Source organism: Sarcophilus harrisii, chromosome 3 (assembly GCF_902635505.1).
Source record: "Sarcophilus harrisii chromosome 3, mSarHar1.11, whole genome shotgun sequence".
In the NCBI taxonomy this organism is placed as follows: Eukaryota; Metazoa; Chordata; class Mammalia; order Dasyuromorphia; family Dasyuridae; genus Sarcophilus; species Sarcophilus harrisii.
Genome location: NC_045428.1, coordinates 389,169,184 through 389,186,316, shown reverse-complemented (window position 1 = coordinate 389,186,316; position 17,133 = coordinate 389,169,184). Strand labels below are relative to the sequence as shown.

The 17,133-nt window shown below is 33.9% G+C and overlaps 1 protein-coding gene across 2 annotated transcripts in view; it reads left to right on the top strand.

Moving 5' to 3' along the window:
• PPP1R1C (protein phosphatase 1 regulatory inhibitor subunit 1C) overlaps positions 1-17,133 on the top strand; it is a 175,750-nt gene that overhangs the window by 77,219 nt on the left and 81,398 nt on the right. The window contains exons 3-4 of one of the 2 annotated variants that reach the window (XM_031960369.1): positions 8,872-8,909; positions 12,994-13,065. In XM_031960369.1, the coding sequence (XP_031816229.1) occupies positions 8,872-8,909; positions 12,994-13,065 (110 nt within the window). The remainder of the gene's footprint in view (positions 1-8,871; positions 8,910-12,993; positions 13,066-17,133) is intronic. The other variant, XM_003764022.4, reaches the window with a different exon arrangement.

The window sequence follows — 17,133 nt, the reverse complement described above, 5'->3', positions numbered from 1 at the left end:
ACTGACAAACTAATGATCTTTAATTACTGACTCTAATGTATTTTTCTCTGTCCTCATCTTTCTTGATTTCTCTGAAGTGATTAACAGATGTTCAGTCATTTTTCAGTTGTGTTCAACTCCTTGTGACCATATTTAGGATTTTCTTGGCAAAGTTACTGTAGTGGTTTGCTATTTCCTTCTCCAACATACTGCCCCTACCATAGATTCATCCATAATTATTTCTGGCCTAAACTATTGCTTTCTAAGTGGACTCACCACCTCTAGATTCTCTCTCTCTCCAATCTATTCTTAACATAGCTACAAATTGACACCCCTAAAACACAAATCTAATCTTGTCATTGCTTTGCCCATGACATTCTAGCACTCTCTTTTGTCTCTACGATAAAATACAAACTCTTCTGTTGGGCATTTGAAATCCTTCATAGTCTGTCTCCAGCCTAACTTTCCTAGAAACTTGAGACTACTCTCCATCATGCATCTAACCTTCTGTCAAACTGATACACTCTACAATTTTTTACCTCACATTTCATCTCACTTCTCCAAGCCTGTCCCTCAGAATAGAATCCTGTTTTTATATTTGTCTGTTAGAGATCTCTTCAAGTTTTAACTTGAATTCTACCTCCAACATGATGCCCTTCAAAACTTTTAAGTTGAAAAAAAGCTGCTGGCAGGAAACACTATGTAGTTAGTACTTTTCTTCCAAATTACAATGATTTCATATATATATATATATATATGTTTAGATGGTGTTTCTTGCCAGTAAAATGTAAAGCTCCATGATGTAAAGAACTAATTTTTTTTGTCTTTGTATTAAAGATACATAACATAGAGCCTGTTGAATTTTTATACAGATCACTTATATATACAGATTATTATTTATGCAGATTTTTTTTCTCAGCACAGGGAATTCTTGGTGAGGAACTTTTTTTTATTACAAATACAAACCAGCCCCTTCTTTTATAATCTTAGTAAGTTACTTGGGCATGGAAAGGTTAAATGACTTACAGATCTCACAAATTACAACATCTCACAAATCAACATACATTAAAAATGGACCTTCAACTAAGATCATACTAGTCATCTCTATTCATCATGCTATGCTATTTCTGGCTGGCATATATTGGTGCTATTCAGACATTTCAATCGAGTCCAACTTTTCATTTGGGATTTTCTTGACAAAGATATTGGAGTGCTTTGCCATTTTCTTCTCTACCTCATTTTACAGATGAGAAAACTGAGGCAAACAGGGGTAGGTGACTTGCCCAGTATTGCATAGCTAATAAGTGTCTGAGGTCAGCTTTCAACTTGGGAAGATGAACTTGGCACATAAACACTTAAAATCTTGCTTGAATTGAATTTGAACAATGCCCCCACATTCCTCTTAGTTTTCTTTTGTCTTGAATTTACTATGAAAATCAAAGTTTTTAGGAGGAATATTCTGGAAAATATTTAATAACTGATTCTTTCAAAATATACAACACATTTTAAAGTTTATTCTACATTATTAACAGTTTCTCCATCTCTTTAATGTAAAGGCTAGCCAATCAACAAAAGGATAAAGCAATTCCTGATTGGTGGTATTTGCAGATTTCTGATGTGTAAATGCTCACACTGTAAATTTAATCATTGGTTCTTGTGAGCCCATAGGAACTGATTTCTGTGTACCCCTAATCTCCTATGACATTCTGAAAGGGTATTCAAATTTTTTTCCCTCCATGTTAGCCTTTATTTAGTTCATCATAGTATACAATCTTGGCAGTCTTTTCTCAAAGACTTATTTTTTTTCAGTTTTTACTCTGAAGCAACTAGATTGCTCTGTCTTATCAACTTGCCATTTCTGCTTCTCCAAGATAACTATTTTTCTCCTACACTCTTCAGTCAAATCCATTTTTCACTTATCACTGTCTGTCAGATCTATTTCTCTACCATCAACTAACTGATGAACTTTTATTCAGAACCTGTCATGCACATATGTCTCCCTGTTCACAGAATTTATCCATTTGAATACCTTATCACCATCTAAAACTCAATAATACAAAGACATAGATCCTTTTTCCTCCAAAACTCTTCAGATTAATCAAATTCTAGCACTGTAATGATAGCATTGAGAGCTGGAAGAGACTTTATATTACCACCTGAGAAAACTGAAACTCTAGAAACTGAGACCGAGAGATATTAAATGTTTTCATAGTAAGTAGTAGAGATGATATGGTGCTGTGTTCACTCCAGCATGTTCCTGCTAATCAAAATGAATTTAATTCCAATGCCTATAACCCTGAGGTAGACTCAATGAAGAGATATAAAAGAAGTAAAAGACAGAGAGACAAAACGACAGTGTCAGACAAGAGTCTTAGAAATATATGTAATTTTTTAAAGAGTTAGGCTGAGACAAAACATAAATAAACAAATATATCAGAGAAAAAACATTAAATATGAAATCATGTAGTATAAATTGGATATGTAAATACTGAAGCAGCAAGAAAAAGTGTGATGACTGCGCTAGTGCCCAGGATACCTCAGAATCAGCTGGAGTCAGGATAAGCAAAAGTCCTTGATCTTTATTCTTGGTCTTTAGTGGTGGAAGTGAACAGGATAGAAGTAGGATCTCCACGACCATCTTCTTCCTCGTCCACCACCAAAAGTGACCCTGGCTAGTCTTACTCCACCCCCTAGTCTCTCCTACAACTCTCTGTATACATCAATCATCAAGCCAGCACAGGATAGTGGGAAGGGCCATTTTCCAAGCATATGCCCATAAAGTATTGTCTAATCAGTAGTTAGCCTCAAGTGCTTGGTAGTCCTGACCTCAGTGCATCAACTCAAGAGTTTCAGCCCTCTACAAAAAAAGAGATTGATCAAAGTGTATTGGGATTAGTCAACAATGTAAAGTGCAGAAGATAGGTTTTGAAATGTATTTTGAAGAATGGTATAGATAAATACAGGGGATAAAAAAGAAAATAGGCCTAGGATTCCAATGGAAAAGAAGTAATAATAATCATAATAATAGTGTGTTTTTACAGAAAATTTTACATATTAAAAAGTACTTTTACATATATTACTTATTAGATTCTTTGAGTTAAGTGATACCAATTTTACTATTCCCCTACAATAAGGAAACTAGAAAGTTACTTGATTTGCCCATGGTCCTGTAGATAGTAAATGATAGGTTATTGTCATTGCTGTTCAGTCATGTCTGAGTCTTTATGACCCCATAGATCATACTTTTCTTGGCAAAGATATTGGAATGGTTTGCCATTGTCTTCTCCAGTGTATTAAGGCAAACAGAGGTTAAGTGGTTCATCTAGTAATATGCAGCTAGTAGATATCTGATGCCAGATTTAAACTTAGGTCTTTCTAACTCTAGACCTTGCCTGCTCAGTCTCCTGCCTCCAATAAATGGCAAGACTTGATTTAAATTTTTTGTCTTCAAATCTAATGGTCTTTCTATAATTCTTTGCTAAGTGTCTAATAAAAAAATTAACATAAGCAAAGATTGAAGGAGAGACTGACATGTTGAGGAGTAGCAAAGAAATAATTTGGAAAGGTATTGGTGATAAAAAGTTGGTATTAACACCTTTAAAATTTGAGTTGAAAGATTATACAATGACCAATTCTGATGCATATGACTCTTTCCAATAATGAGATGATTGAGGCCAGTTCCAATGGTCTTATGTTGAAAACAGCCATCTGCATGGAGACAGGACTGTGGGAACTGAGCTTGGATCACAACATAGCATTTTCACTCTTTTTGTGGTTTGCTTGCATTTTATTTTCTTTCTCATTTTTTTTCCTTTTCGACCTGATTTTTCTTGTGCAGCAAGATAATTGTATAAATATGCATACATATATTGGATTTAACATATTTTAACATGTTTAAAAAATAAATAAAATTTGAGATGACTTTTTAAAAAATAGAAGGAAACACTGCAGGTCCCTGAGCAAAAGCAGTTATGTAAATAAGCTTTGTTTGAAGAAGAAAATTCTGATAGCACTAGCTAGGACAATTTGGAATGAAAGCAATTGTATATAAATTTGCTCAGAAAGCTCTTGGGTTAATGAAGATTTAAAGCAATGAGTTCCTTATGCCATAATGGCTCTGGAAAAGTTAGTTACATTGCTAATGATTCCAAATTGTCTCAGTCTTGAAACAAGGGTGTTTTTTGTTACACATTTTTCTTTGTTTGTTTCCTTTTTTAATCTAGTCAGTTATTTATTAATTTTGAATTATTTAGGAAGCATAATTCACTTATCTAGCTAATCTTTATCTTCCTCATGAAAACATTTCATAATTGAAATATTAAATATTTAAATTAACACAATAGTTAACTCCACTCCTAGTTGCTAGAGGGAGGGGCTCATAGAGAGAAGCTTGATTTGTGTAGGGTGAGATTCATGTAAAATCTGTATAAACTGGATGGGGAGTCAGAGAGTACAAGGTAGGATAAAGGGAGGAAAATAAAAAGGATAAATTCCAAAGAAAAAAAATAAAACATTTGCTGCTCTGGGAAGCAGATTTCAGTTTGGGTTTTCTGAGAATTGATCACAAACATATACTAAGAAATCTGACTGACCAGCTATAACTTAGTATAAATTATTTCATCCTATTTTGATTTTAAATCCTATTTGTATTTAATAGAGAAATAACTGCTGATTCAAGATCAAGTCAGTTTTTTCCAACAAACTATAATAGCTAATCCCTCCAGGATTACCCTTGGATAACATCTGTGTCTTTCCTGCATTTTTATTGAGAATTTTATCTAAGGTAGACAAAACCCAGAAAATTTTGAAGAAGAATTTATGTATGTTATAAGGAAGAGAGAGGCCTTTAGGGTACAGTATATTTCAAAACATAATTAAAATAAACTCTTCAAGTGGAAATATGTATTTTATATATATATGGCCATTTTTATGAAATTACAAAATTTTGTAATTAGAAGGAACTATAAAAAACATTCAATCAAACTATCACTTAAACAAAAATTCTATCTGCTGCTTGTCTGACAAGTGATCATCCATTCTTCCCTTGATTAACTCTATTAGAAACACACAGGCTCTGGAAGCAGCCCTTTCTCCTTTTGATCATTTTTTTTTTTTTTTTTTGGTCAAGCAGCCTTTCCTTACATTAAAACTAAATTTGTCTTTTTGTCACTTTCTTCTGCTGATCCTAGTTTTGCTCTCCAGAATTATGTAAAACAATTTAAATCTCTCTTATATATGACAAATTTTCAAATATTTGAAGATATGTGTTATGTCTCCCTAAGTCTTCTCTCCTTCATGCTAAACATCCAAGTTCCTTCCACTGTTAATAATGAGAACTATAAAATAATATTAATATTTACAGCTAACATTTGCAAGGTGCTTATTCTGTTCCAAGTCACATGTTAAATGTTTTACAACTATTATGTTGTCTGATCCTCAAAAAACTCCTGAGAGGTAGGTGCTGTTATTATCTCCATTTTATAGGTAAGGAAACTGAAGTAAAGCTTAAGAGATTTGTCCAGGGTCACAAAACTAGCAAATGTGTTTGAAGTCAGATTTGAACTTCAGGTTTTGATGTCTCTAGGCACAACACTGTTCACTGAACTGTCCACTGTCATACTAGGTCAACTTCAGATGGCATCTCAAGAATATTCTGGTTTCCCATTTTTGATTATCTCAAGCTTATTAATATCTTTCTTACAACATGGTATCCTAAAATGAAAATAAAACTTCAGTTATTGTGAGAATAGGACATACTGGAATGGAACTTCTAGGATCCTGCTTTTGAACAATATGCTTTTTTTTTTTTTTAATGAAGCCTAATGCCATGTGATATTGCATTATTGATATACATTGACTTTGAAGTTTACAGACACCCAATGTCTCTCACAGACAGAAGACAGACAAACAAATAAAGAGACAGAGATAGAGAAAGATAGGAGAGGTAGGGAGGAGTGGTAGGAAAGGAAGAGGGGGAAAGGATGAAAAAAGTCATCAGACTGACGTGTGAGATTGGGATGAATGTTCTGAAATATTTTCTGCCCCTACTTCACTCATTACTTTGTTCTGTTGCCTCAATTTTGTTATTATTAGCTTCCCTACCTCAAATTCAAAACAAAAATCTGGAAAACCAGATCTCTCATCCTGTATCTACATGGCATAGAACTGATTTAGCTAATTCAGTCATAGGACTACTTGGGGGGAGGAGGGAATCAGATAAATTAGTTTGATTGATTGGAGCAAGTATTTGTATAATAACAGTTGATTTCTTCCTCCTCCTCCCTCTTCAACATATTGCCTACCCTCTCTTTTATATTAACTCAAACTCCTTTGTATCATTTTTATTTGTGTACATGTTTTTTCTGGCCTTTTTCCCCCAGCAGACCATAAACTCCTTTAGAACAGTCTGTGTCATATCTGTCTTGGCATTCATGAAATTATTAGCACAGAGCCAATGCATATAGGAAATATTTAACATATTTCTGCTAATTTTGCTGAAATTCTTTTATTGCAAGGCTGGAACTGTGTATTGACATGGTATTCATGTGCAATGATTAATGTAGTAAGAAAAATATAATACTGGATGATTAGATCCTATTTCATTCCTATTAACAACTTGTCTTAACTTCTACATAGATTTTTGAAACTTTCTTCAATAAAACAACTTTAAGACAACCCAGTGACATTTAAGAATTCCACAGATCACAATGCTGCCATTGTTAAAACTGTTCCTCCCTAATAACTCAAAGGTGATGATGAAAGTATTTGCACCCAAAGAGTGAAATATTGAATATAATATTATCACTATCTTTCTGGTTTTCTACAAGATTTTTCCAAGGATTGCATCAAGTTCAGGGTATTATTTTTCTCAATTGACAGTTCTATTTCTTCCCTAGTTAAGATAAGGAAGGCAGAATTTGCTAGAATTATCCAGAACTTCCACTCACATATTAGATACTAGTCTTTTCTAGAAACCAAAACAAAAATACAGTAAACAGTTTTAAATACTATTCATTCAACCAGTACATTCCACCTAAAGCTATTTTGGCTTGCTGAATTGGATGTTATTATTATACACTCAACATTGAGGCTCAGAACAATTTATGTAGTCATTTGATCATTAACAAGTATTTTTAGGTGGTACAATTACTTGATTCTCCTAAAATAGGTCCAATTGTTTTAGGGATAGAGACTGATCTAAAGGTCAGCAGCATTTGCAGCAGACTAATTTTAGCCTGTAGATTGCCCCAGAAACTTTTCATTCTGGAAGATCATTTTAACCTTGGAAATTCATGCTTCAAAAGTACTCTCCAGCCCCAGAGACCCTTCTTTTTTATTTTATTTTTAATAGTAACTTTTTATTTTCAAAATATATGCCAAGATAGTTTTCAACATTCACCCTTGCAAAATCTTGTGTTACAATTTTTTCTCTCCCTTTCCCCTATTCCCTCCCCTAGACATCAAGTGATCCAATATGTTAAATGTATGCAGTTCTTCTATACATATTTTATGATGCACAAGAAAAACAGATCAAAAAGGAAAAAAATGAGAAAGAAAACAAAAAGCAAGCAAACAACAACAAAGTCAATGTAAATCAGTAATGCAATATCACAGCAAAATTGTTTTACATAATTCTGGAGAGCAAAACTAGGATCCGCAGAAGAAAGTGACAAAGAGACAAATTTAGGTTTAATGCAGGGAAAGACTGCTTGACCAAAAGAAATGATCAAAAGGAGAAAGGGCTGCTTCCAGAGCCTGTGTGTTTCTAACAGAGTTAATCAAGGGAAGAATGGATGATCACTTGTCAGACAAGCAGCTAGAATTTTTAAGTAATAGTTTGATTGAATGGTTTTTATAGTTCCTTCTAATTATGAAATTTTGTAATTTCATAAAAAATGCTCTTTCAAAATGAAAAGTTTCTGGGGCAATCTACAGGCTAAAATTAGTCAACAAAAAAGTGGAAATACTATGTTGTGATCCATACTCAGTCCCTACAGTTCTCTTTCTGAATATAGATGGCTTTCTCCATCACAATTGGGATTGGCCTGAATCACTTCATTGTTGAAAAGAGCCAAGTCCACCACAGTTGATCATCACAAAATCATGTTGTTGCTGTGTACAGTGTTCTCATGGTTCTCATGATACTTCACATAGTATCAGTTCATGCAAGTGTCTCCAAGCCTTTCTGAAATCATCCTGCTGATTATTTCTTACAGAACAATAATGTTCCATAATATTCATATACTATAACTTATTCTTCTTTTCAGTGACTTTCTTTGGTGTATATGTTTCATAGTGGAATTTCTAGATCAATGCTTTCAGAATCAGTTGAACTGATTCATTTTCACCAACAATGAAATAATGTTCCCATCTTTCCACAACCCCTTCAACACTGACTAATACCATCTTTTATCATCATTAACAATTTTCTGATAATCAAGTGAAAACTCAGGAATATTTTCATTTGCATTTTATTTATTATTAGTTATTTGGAGCATTTTTCATATAGTTATTAATGTCCATCAAAAAGCAGTTATTTAGCACCTACTATGTGCTATACACTGTGCTACCAACTGGAGGTAAAAGAGCAAAAGAGAATCCTTTCTCTCAAGGAGCTCATAATTTGATGAGGGAGATAATATGAAAGCAATTATTTAAAATTTATTTGTTATATATAGTATTATATATAATTTTTTTCTCTAACAAAATTGAATTGATTTTCATTGAATTTTGAATGGATGTTTTCTATAAAGCAGTGTACCATATAAAGAGGAAGGTGAAAAGGGAGCCCTTGAATCAATAACTTTAAACTTACAGGAAACCTTAATTGAAGCTTTTAATTTATATTAATATATAAAATTCCCTGATATGTTATGTCTTCTTTTTTCATAGAAATAGATGAGAAGAGGGTGACCAACTCACAAGGAGAAGTAAGTTAAATTACATCTTTTACAAATATACATATATACCTTTGAATTCTTTAAAATATATATTTAAAATATAATCATTTAAATTTAACACATTAAACTTTATTCAAAATTCCAAAGGTTTAATGTTTTGTGGTAAAATACAAGATAGTATTATATGAGATTTTTACCTTTCAAATAATCCAGCTTTGCCCTACAAGATTATAGGTGCTGAATCTGTGATTTCATTGATCTGGAACAGAGCCAGTGATCAGGCACACAGCCTACAACATTCCAAGTGCTCCTGAATCAAATTAAAATGAAATTGGGAAACATATTTTAAACATAAAAATATATTAACATAATGTGTTTTTTTAAATCAACATTTATCCTGAAAGAAGCTTTGTGTATGGTTTCCTTGCCCCCATTTATATTTGAATTCATCATCAGTGCTCTGTCAGAACTTAAACCTTTTCCATTCACAACCTCTTTTTGCCCAAGAAACTTTTTACATGACCCCAAATAAATAGGTATATAAATTATATGTATATGTGTATAATATACAAATCAAACATTTACAGATAATAAATCACAGTTTTACAATCCCTGTATTCATTTATATGACCCACTATGGGGTCACAATCCACAGTTTTAGAAGTTTTGCTGTAGAGAGCATCCAGAAATGAAAAAAAAAACTTCTGTGCCAATAAAAACCAGCACCTGCAGTCTAAGTTCTGGTCTCAAGGAGCTTTGTATACTAAAGCACTGAGGAGTCATGTTTATGAAACCGGATGACACAGCCACTATAGATCAAAAGTATGTTTTGAATTCCTAACTTTCTGGCTCTTAGGCTGATTCTCAGTCTTCTTATCTCACTAAGGGGGTCTCCTTTAAAATACTCATGTGAAATCCCTGTTTCTTATTTAAATCTGTTCAATTCATTTAATTTTGTAATTATTGTAAAAACCTGCAGCAGTAAGTAACTCCTTTTTAAAGAAAATAGAAAGCATCCTTACATGTCCCTACTCTAACTGAATGACTTAAAAGCAGCTACATGGCACAGTGAATAGGATTAGACCTGGAATCAAAAAGACACATTTTCAAATAGAGCTTTAGATACTTCCTACATACAGGACCCAGGTCACTTAAAGTTAATTTCCTCAACTGTAAAATGAGACTGATAATAACACCTCTTAGCTCCCAAGATGTAAGGACCAAAGTAGATAATATTTATAAGGCACAGGACCTGGTGCATAACAGGTGCTAAGCAAATGTTTGTGTGGTGTTTTTATTTTTCCTTTCCTTTCTCCTGCAAGGTGCAATTTGGCTTTTTTCTCACTTTCAGATATATTCAAACAGATGAGAATCATTGTATTAGTAATTATAATAGTAAAATCATTATGATAGTAATGCATGATATTGATTATTTTAATTTTAGACCCAGGTACATTCTTGAGAATCTTTACAAATGTCTCATTACCAAATGGAGATTATCTAGAGAACTCATCTTTCACTTGAGCTTTTATACATTTATGGAGAACATATGCAATTCCTATGGTAAGCCAAGCCTTATGGTAATCAGATGTGATTGAAGCTATAGAATTAATTCCAGAGATCTCTACTTCTGTCAAATGTGTCAACAGACCAAAGAGTGTGCACTCTATTTTCCTATGTTTAGCTGTGTCTTAGGTCTAGTCCCAAAACAAACATTCAAATAAGTGTGGGGGAAGGAGGTGGAGAATGCATCAAGCTACTTGCTGGTCTCAAATTGACCAGATAACTTGTTGACTTAATGGAAATTTTCACTTTTCAAATGGTTATTTTGCCATCATGTAAATACAGTCATCCTGATGCTCTGTCTGATACTCTAAAGAAAGTCTACAAGAAAACCAAGGATCACATATTAAGGTTAAAGAGGATGAGAAATGTGTGCACAGCAGGACTTTTTGGCTCACCTACTTATTTTTTTTTTTTGGATAGGTTTGGAATACTCCTCCCCACTTTCCCCTTCCCCCCAAAAAATATGCAGAATTGGGATTTGTTAGACAAAAATAAACATTTCAAAAACCCAATCTCATTAACAAAGGTTCCTATCTGCTGGACTTTGAAATGTAAATTGAAAAATCATTATAGAACTGATTGGTTTAGCTGAGAGAGAGAAAATCTATTTTTTTTTTTTAATCTGAAAAAGATCATCAGAGAACCTTTCTGGTTTCTACACTTAAGTAAGTTCCTGTTTTTTTCAAAGTCCTTCTTTTGTAACCTTAGTCTGACCCTGTATCCCATGAAATGGGATTGTTAAATGCAAGTTTTGTCAGGAAAAGGAAAGTGCACATTTGGAGACTAGGACAAAGAATGGTCCCCTGACTGAGCTATTTCAGATAAATGAGGCAATGAAACTGCTCATGTAATTTTCAGGATGATTATAAATAAGGATTACCTCATTGTTCCTAGGAAGCCCCATAAGGATATGTCTTTCCAAGATTCTTTACCTTGGTGCCCTTTTGTTTTCTTCGCCAATTTTTTTCTTTTGTTTCTGTCACAATTTTTTCTTTCTTCTGTTTTCTGTAAACATCACAGCAAGAAGCAAAACAAAGATGTTTCTAGCTCTGATGTTTACTAGGGGAACAAGTTTTGAAAACTAACCTCTCAGATTACCTTTCCTTAGTGAGAAAATATACCTTATCACCCTTGGGATAATCTCTCTTAAACTCTTAATGTCACTGACACACATTTAAAGGTAATTATGAAGAAGTGAGCACTGCAGTGGCCTGTGAGTTCAATATGAGTTAATAGTGTAACTACTGATTAGAAAGGTAATGTGGTCTTAGATTGCATAAAGCTGAGAGCATGGTGTACACACAGGCCTCAGGAGAAGATTGTTCTGCTGGACTCTGCCCTCATCAAAACATGGTTAAAATATGGTTTTCCTTTCTAGGCAGCACAGTTTTGGAAGAGTAAACTACAGCACATTTATAGAATGGTGCAAGTCCTTCAGATCATGCCATGGGACAATCAGCTAAGGGGGTGTATCCCATGAAATGAGATTGTTAAATGCAAGCTTTGTCAAGAAAAGTTAAGTGGGGACTGTCTAGCCTAGAAAGGAGAATATTTCATAGAAATACATAACTGTATTTGGTTATTTGGGAAAATATCATACAGAAGAAGGAGCCGATTCATTTTGCTCATTTCAGAGGACAAAACTAGGAGATGGTTCTAGTAAGGATAGAAGCTAGAAAGAGTAATTTTTGCTTGCTATAACAAAAACAACCCTATTCAGAAAGGAGAAAGCACTCTCTTCATAGGTAATAATAATATTAGCTAGCATTTATATTGTAATGCCAAAGAAACTGAGCAAGACAGAGATTAGAGACCAATTCAATAATTTATTAAATGGAGAGAAATACTGGGACCAATGGATCCATGCTGATCCCAGGGCTAGAGGAGACTATGATCTCAAAGAGTCTAGCGAGTATTGGGGCAGCAAGCTTTTTATGGAATAACAAGAACAATGACATTACTGATATTCTAATGACATCTGAAATGGATAAACCTTTATCTTGTCAAACATTAAGGAATGTCTATAAAACTTTTATCTCAAACATTAAGAGGGGACTGTTATAACCTAAGGCAGAATACGAAATAGGACAATTGGAGGAACTGGGTCACCCCATTAAAAGGGGACTTTGGCATAACAATATTAAGCTTTAAGTTTTGCAAAGTACTTTGTAATTATATAATTTGAGTCTCCAAAATAATCTTAGAAGACTGGTACTATTATTCCCACTATTCAGATGAGAAAACTGAGGCTATGGGATTTTGAGTGATTTCTCTAAAGTCACATAGTCTAATCAATGTTGCAGGTTAGATGTGAATTCAGTTCCTTCTCCTTCTTCCAAGCCCAATGCTGAATACACAATGTTACCTAACTGCTTTCATGGATTTATTTCAGATTACTTTTGACTAAATCTCTACCAAGTAGCAATGGAACATCAGAGAGATGCTTAGAAACATGTCACAGATACTTCCCATATAGAATTGCTTGGGTTTTGAGTCTCTGTTGATTTGTTAAGCTTTTTTTTTTTCTCTTTCTCTTTTTTGTCCTCAGTCACAGAATGCATCTCCTAAGCAGAGGAAGCAGAGTGTTTATACACCTCCTGCTATGAAAGGTACTGTGCAGGTACTGTTTCCTGTTATGCTGACATGTGTAGCTTTAGACCCCAGTAGTAGTGTATCTGCTTCTAAGACCAGTGTTCTTTACTCAGGTCCATTATTAATCTATAAGCACTAATTAAACACTTGCTAAATCATTGAAGCAATAAACATTTATTAAGTTCCTACTGTGTGTTAGATATTGTGCTAAGTGCTAGGAATATTAAAAAAAAAAAGGTAAAAGAAAGTGTTTTTTTTTTTCCCCAGCAACTACGTGGTTCAATAGATAAAAGGCCAGATCTTTTGTTAGAAGGATCTGAGTTCAAATTTTCACTCAGACACTTACTAGATATTTGACTCTGGACAAGTCACTTTACCCTATTTGCTTCAGTTTCCTCATCATCCTTCCTCAGAAGGAAATGGCAAATCATTCCAATATCTTTGCCAAGGAAATCTTAAATGGGGGTAATGAGGAATACTATAAGAATGAAACAGCTGAACAAGCTTGATTAAGAACCATTTCAATTTATTCAGAATTTGTATGTAGGTGTGTTGATTGGGGCAGGGGAGCTTGACATGGTTGATGATCACTTTAGAAAAATTACTTGGGTGATTGAATGAAGCATGAGCTGAATTACAGAGAGATTTGTGACAGGCAGGCCAACCAGCAGGCTATTGAAATAGTCTAGGCATAATGACATGTAGACCTGCATCAAGGTGATGACAGTATCAGAGCATTATTATAAATTATTAACCAAACTGCTTGAGCTTGAGTGAGTAATTTGAATTCTCTGGGTCTTAACTTTCTCATTTATAAAATCAAAGTAGTGAACCAAATGGTATCCCTTCAGGTTCTAATTTTTCCTGATTCTAATTCAGTTTGAGAAAATAAAAATGAAGAGGAGTAATATGGAGAACAGTTTTTTTTTTCTATTACATTTTTATATGTTTTTCTTCTCTTTTAAAGAGAAAAATTTGAGCAAAATTGATCAGATATCTTGACTGTTCTTTTCATTGACACTGCTTGTTGGAGTTCCTTCCCAATTTTGAAGCACTCACAATGCTAGAGATTGGGTATTCTATAAAAAGTATTACTTTGTGTCAGGGGCAGCTTCTGGAAGAAATCCTAACAAAGCTGCTGTTGAGTATAAAAGTAACAACTATTGAAATAATGTCTATGTATCTTTATTTAGACTTTAGCAGAGCCACAAAAGCTAAGTATACCCCGAATAGATCCTGTAAAAGAATCAAAAAAAATGCATTAATATTTGACCGACTACAGGTGAGGGTAGGGAAGTTACCCCACTTTTTACAAAAAAAAATCATTCCATGGCATGACGAGGAACATGTGAAGTCTAAGACATGATTTTGTTACTTCTTGGGAAAGCATATATGTGCTGAAAGAGAAAACCTTTAATAGCTGCCCTTGTCTGTTCCAGCTGCAGAGGGGCCAGTTGAGGAGCCTCCTTAGAGAGCTTAGAGAGGAATAAAAATATTTCACCCTATGTTCTCCCCAGGCTTTGGAGTTTTGAGTGAGGCTGGGAAAGATCCTTGCATAAGTGAAAAAAATGAATTGCTGCTTGTACTAGTAAACTTCCTTTCTCTAGAGCAATAAAACACCATGTTTATTCTTTCATGAGGCTATAACAAATAATCCAGGTCATCAGCATCACTTTCTATTCTGGTACAACCTGTGTGGATAAATAAAAATGCTGGAGGCTGAATTTCATTTCTAGGAAGGTAGCTTCTGGAGTATGTGTGAAATAGCATTTCAAAGACTTAATCAGCCTTAGCATGAATGAGACAGTAGAGAGATACACATAATTCTCCCCTAATTCTATTTTAGCTTAGTCTATTCAAATGAAGTAGGGGCAGCTGGATGGTGCAGAGGACAGGATAGTAGGCCTAGAGTTAAGAGGAGTCATATTCCTGAGTTCAATCTGGCCTCAGACACTGTATATCCCCAGCCTCTATTTCTTCATCTATAAAATGAGCTGGAGATGGAAATAACAAACAATTAAAGTAACTTCCCCCAAAAAATCACAAATAGGGTCATGAAGAGTCAAAAATGACTAAACAACAAAAAATGAAATAATGTTTTCTCTTCTTTATTGTATAGTAGTTTTATTTTTTAAGAAAGAACTTTAAGTAAAAGTTATAAGAGCTAAAAGTTGCTATTGTATTATATATGGCTCTAGAAATCATGGTAATATTATGAGCTAGAGCATTTAGAAAATATAATCTCTGGTCCAGAGATAATTCATGAGTAGAAGGAATATGATTCTTTTATAATTGACTTGACCTTTTTAATGATCTAGTCAATTCCTAGTGAGAAATGAGAGGATTACTAAACCTTACTTCTTTTCCAGAGCTTCAGCCTCTTAGACAAACCAGGGAAACCTCTCAGGAACAGAAAAGATCTGGGGCCATTCTGCTATTGCCACACAAGCTAAACAGGAACAACAAAAACACTCACCATTATTCTCCAATCTATACAAATTCCATCTTCCTCTTCATAAGAGCTTGAAATTAATTTTTAAACTCAAGAAATAAATATTAGTTACATGTGGCACATTCTATATTAATTTGAATCTGAAGGGTGATTTCATTGATATGGGGAACCCTGAATGAAATCCTTCTATCAAGATAGATGACACCTCCTTTGCAGTTTTTATTTTAAAGAGCTGCTTAGAGGCATTGAGTAGTGAAATGATATGCTCAGTCATACAGTCAATATTTGGCAGAGATTAGAGACTGGACATAAATTAAGGTATATAAATTAAATATTGGGACAGAAATTTAAAAAATGTATATAGGAGACAAAGAAGTAGAATTTCAGTGCACAGGACACAGAGAACAATACAATGTAAAATATAAAGGAAAGCAATAGCTAGGAGAACAATGCAGCTAATAATGTATCTGGCCCACTTCTTAAAAGGCAGGATATAAGAAACTGGATTTGAAATATGTGATGGGCAAGCCAGTGCTTGAAGCAACATGCTTCCCACTTCTAGTCTGGAATACCTCAATGCATTTTGGGTTTTACTCAAGAAAAATGGTCATGTACCAAGCACAAAAGATTAGAGGTCACCAGTCAATCAAAAGTATCTATTCTTCAATTACTACATGCTAATACTGGGAAAATAAAGACAAATGTGGAGCATTTCTGGGCACATAGAACTTATATTTTATTAAAGGAGAGAGTATACACATAAATTAGGACAGCAAAATTGTGGAAGAATAAAATGTCAGGGGCTGGAGTCCAAAGACTCATCTTCCTGAGTTCAAATCTGGTTTTAGATACTTACTTAGATGCGTGACCCTTGGTAAATCACAAATCTCACTTGCTTAAATTTTCTCATCTGTAAAATGAACTCAGGAAGAAAATGGCAAACTACTCCTGGGTCTTTGCCAAGAAAACTCCAAATGGAGTCACTAAAAATTGGACACATCTGAAAAACAAATGAAAAACAGCAATAAAATGTACTTGAGTGTAAACAAAATGGATATAACCTCTTTTTAGGATAAGGATTCATTAATCTCTCATTTCCCCTTTTTTATCCCATAAACCCAGAGAAGAATTTACAGTAATTTTTTTAAAAAAATTTCTTTATTTCTTACCTTTTCCTGATGCCCTCCTTTTCCCTTTACTCTCACCATGGCATAATTTCAGATTTTCCATCAATACATGTTTCACAGTATGAATAAAAGTGAAAGTGACAAAAGTAAATCCTTGTAAGAAATAGGCTTATTTTTCCATAATCCCTTATAATGTATGTTCAACTCATTTTATAAGCAGAGAGATTTGAAGTTTGTCAGGAAAGGACAGCTTCCTAACTAATTACCCTACATGATTCTTTGCAGTGGATATATGGGTCAGGTTTCTCATGTTTCAAATGACCAACTAAATTTTTAATTCTTGTATATTCTTGTATAGCTTGTGCCATGTCTCAGAAAAGAAAAATCTTGGGGCAGGAAATTGACTGACTCATCTTCACTCTTGCTTTTTTTTTTTTTTTAACTGGAATGCATTTGGCTGAAGACATCAGAGAGAGTGTTATTGATTTAAAAGAGAATTAAATACTAATCATAACAG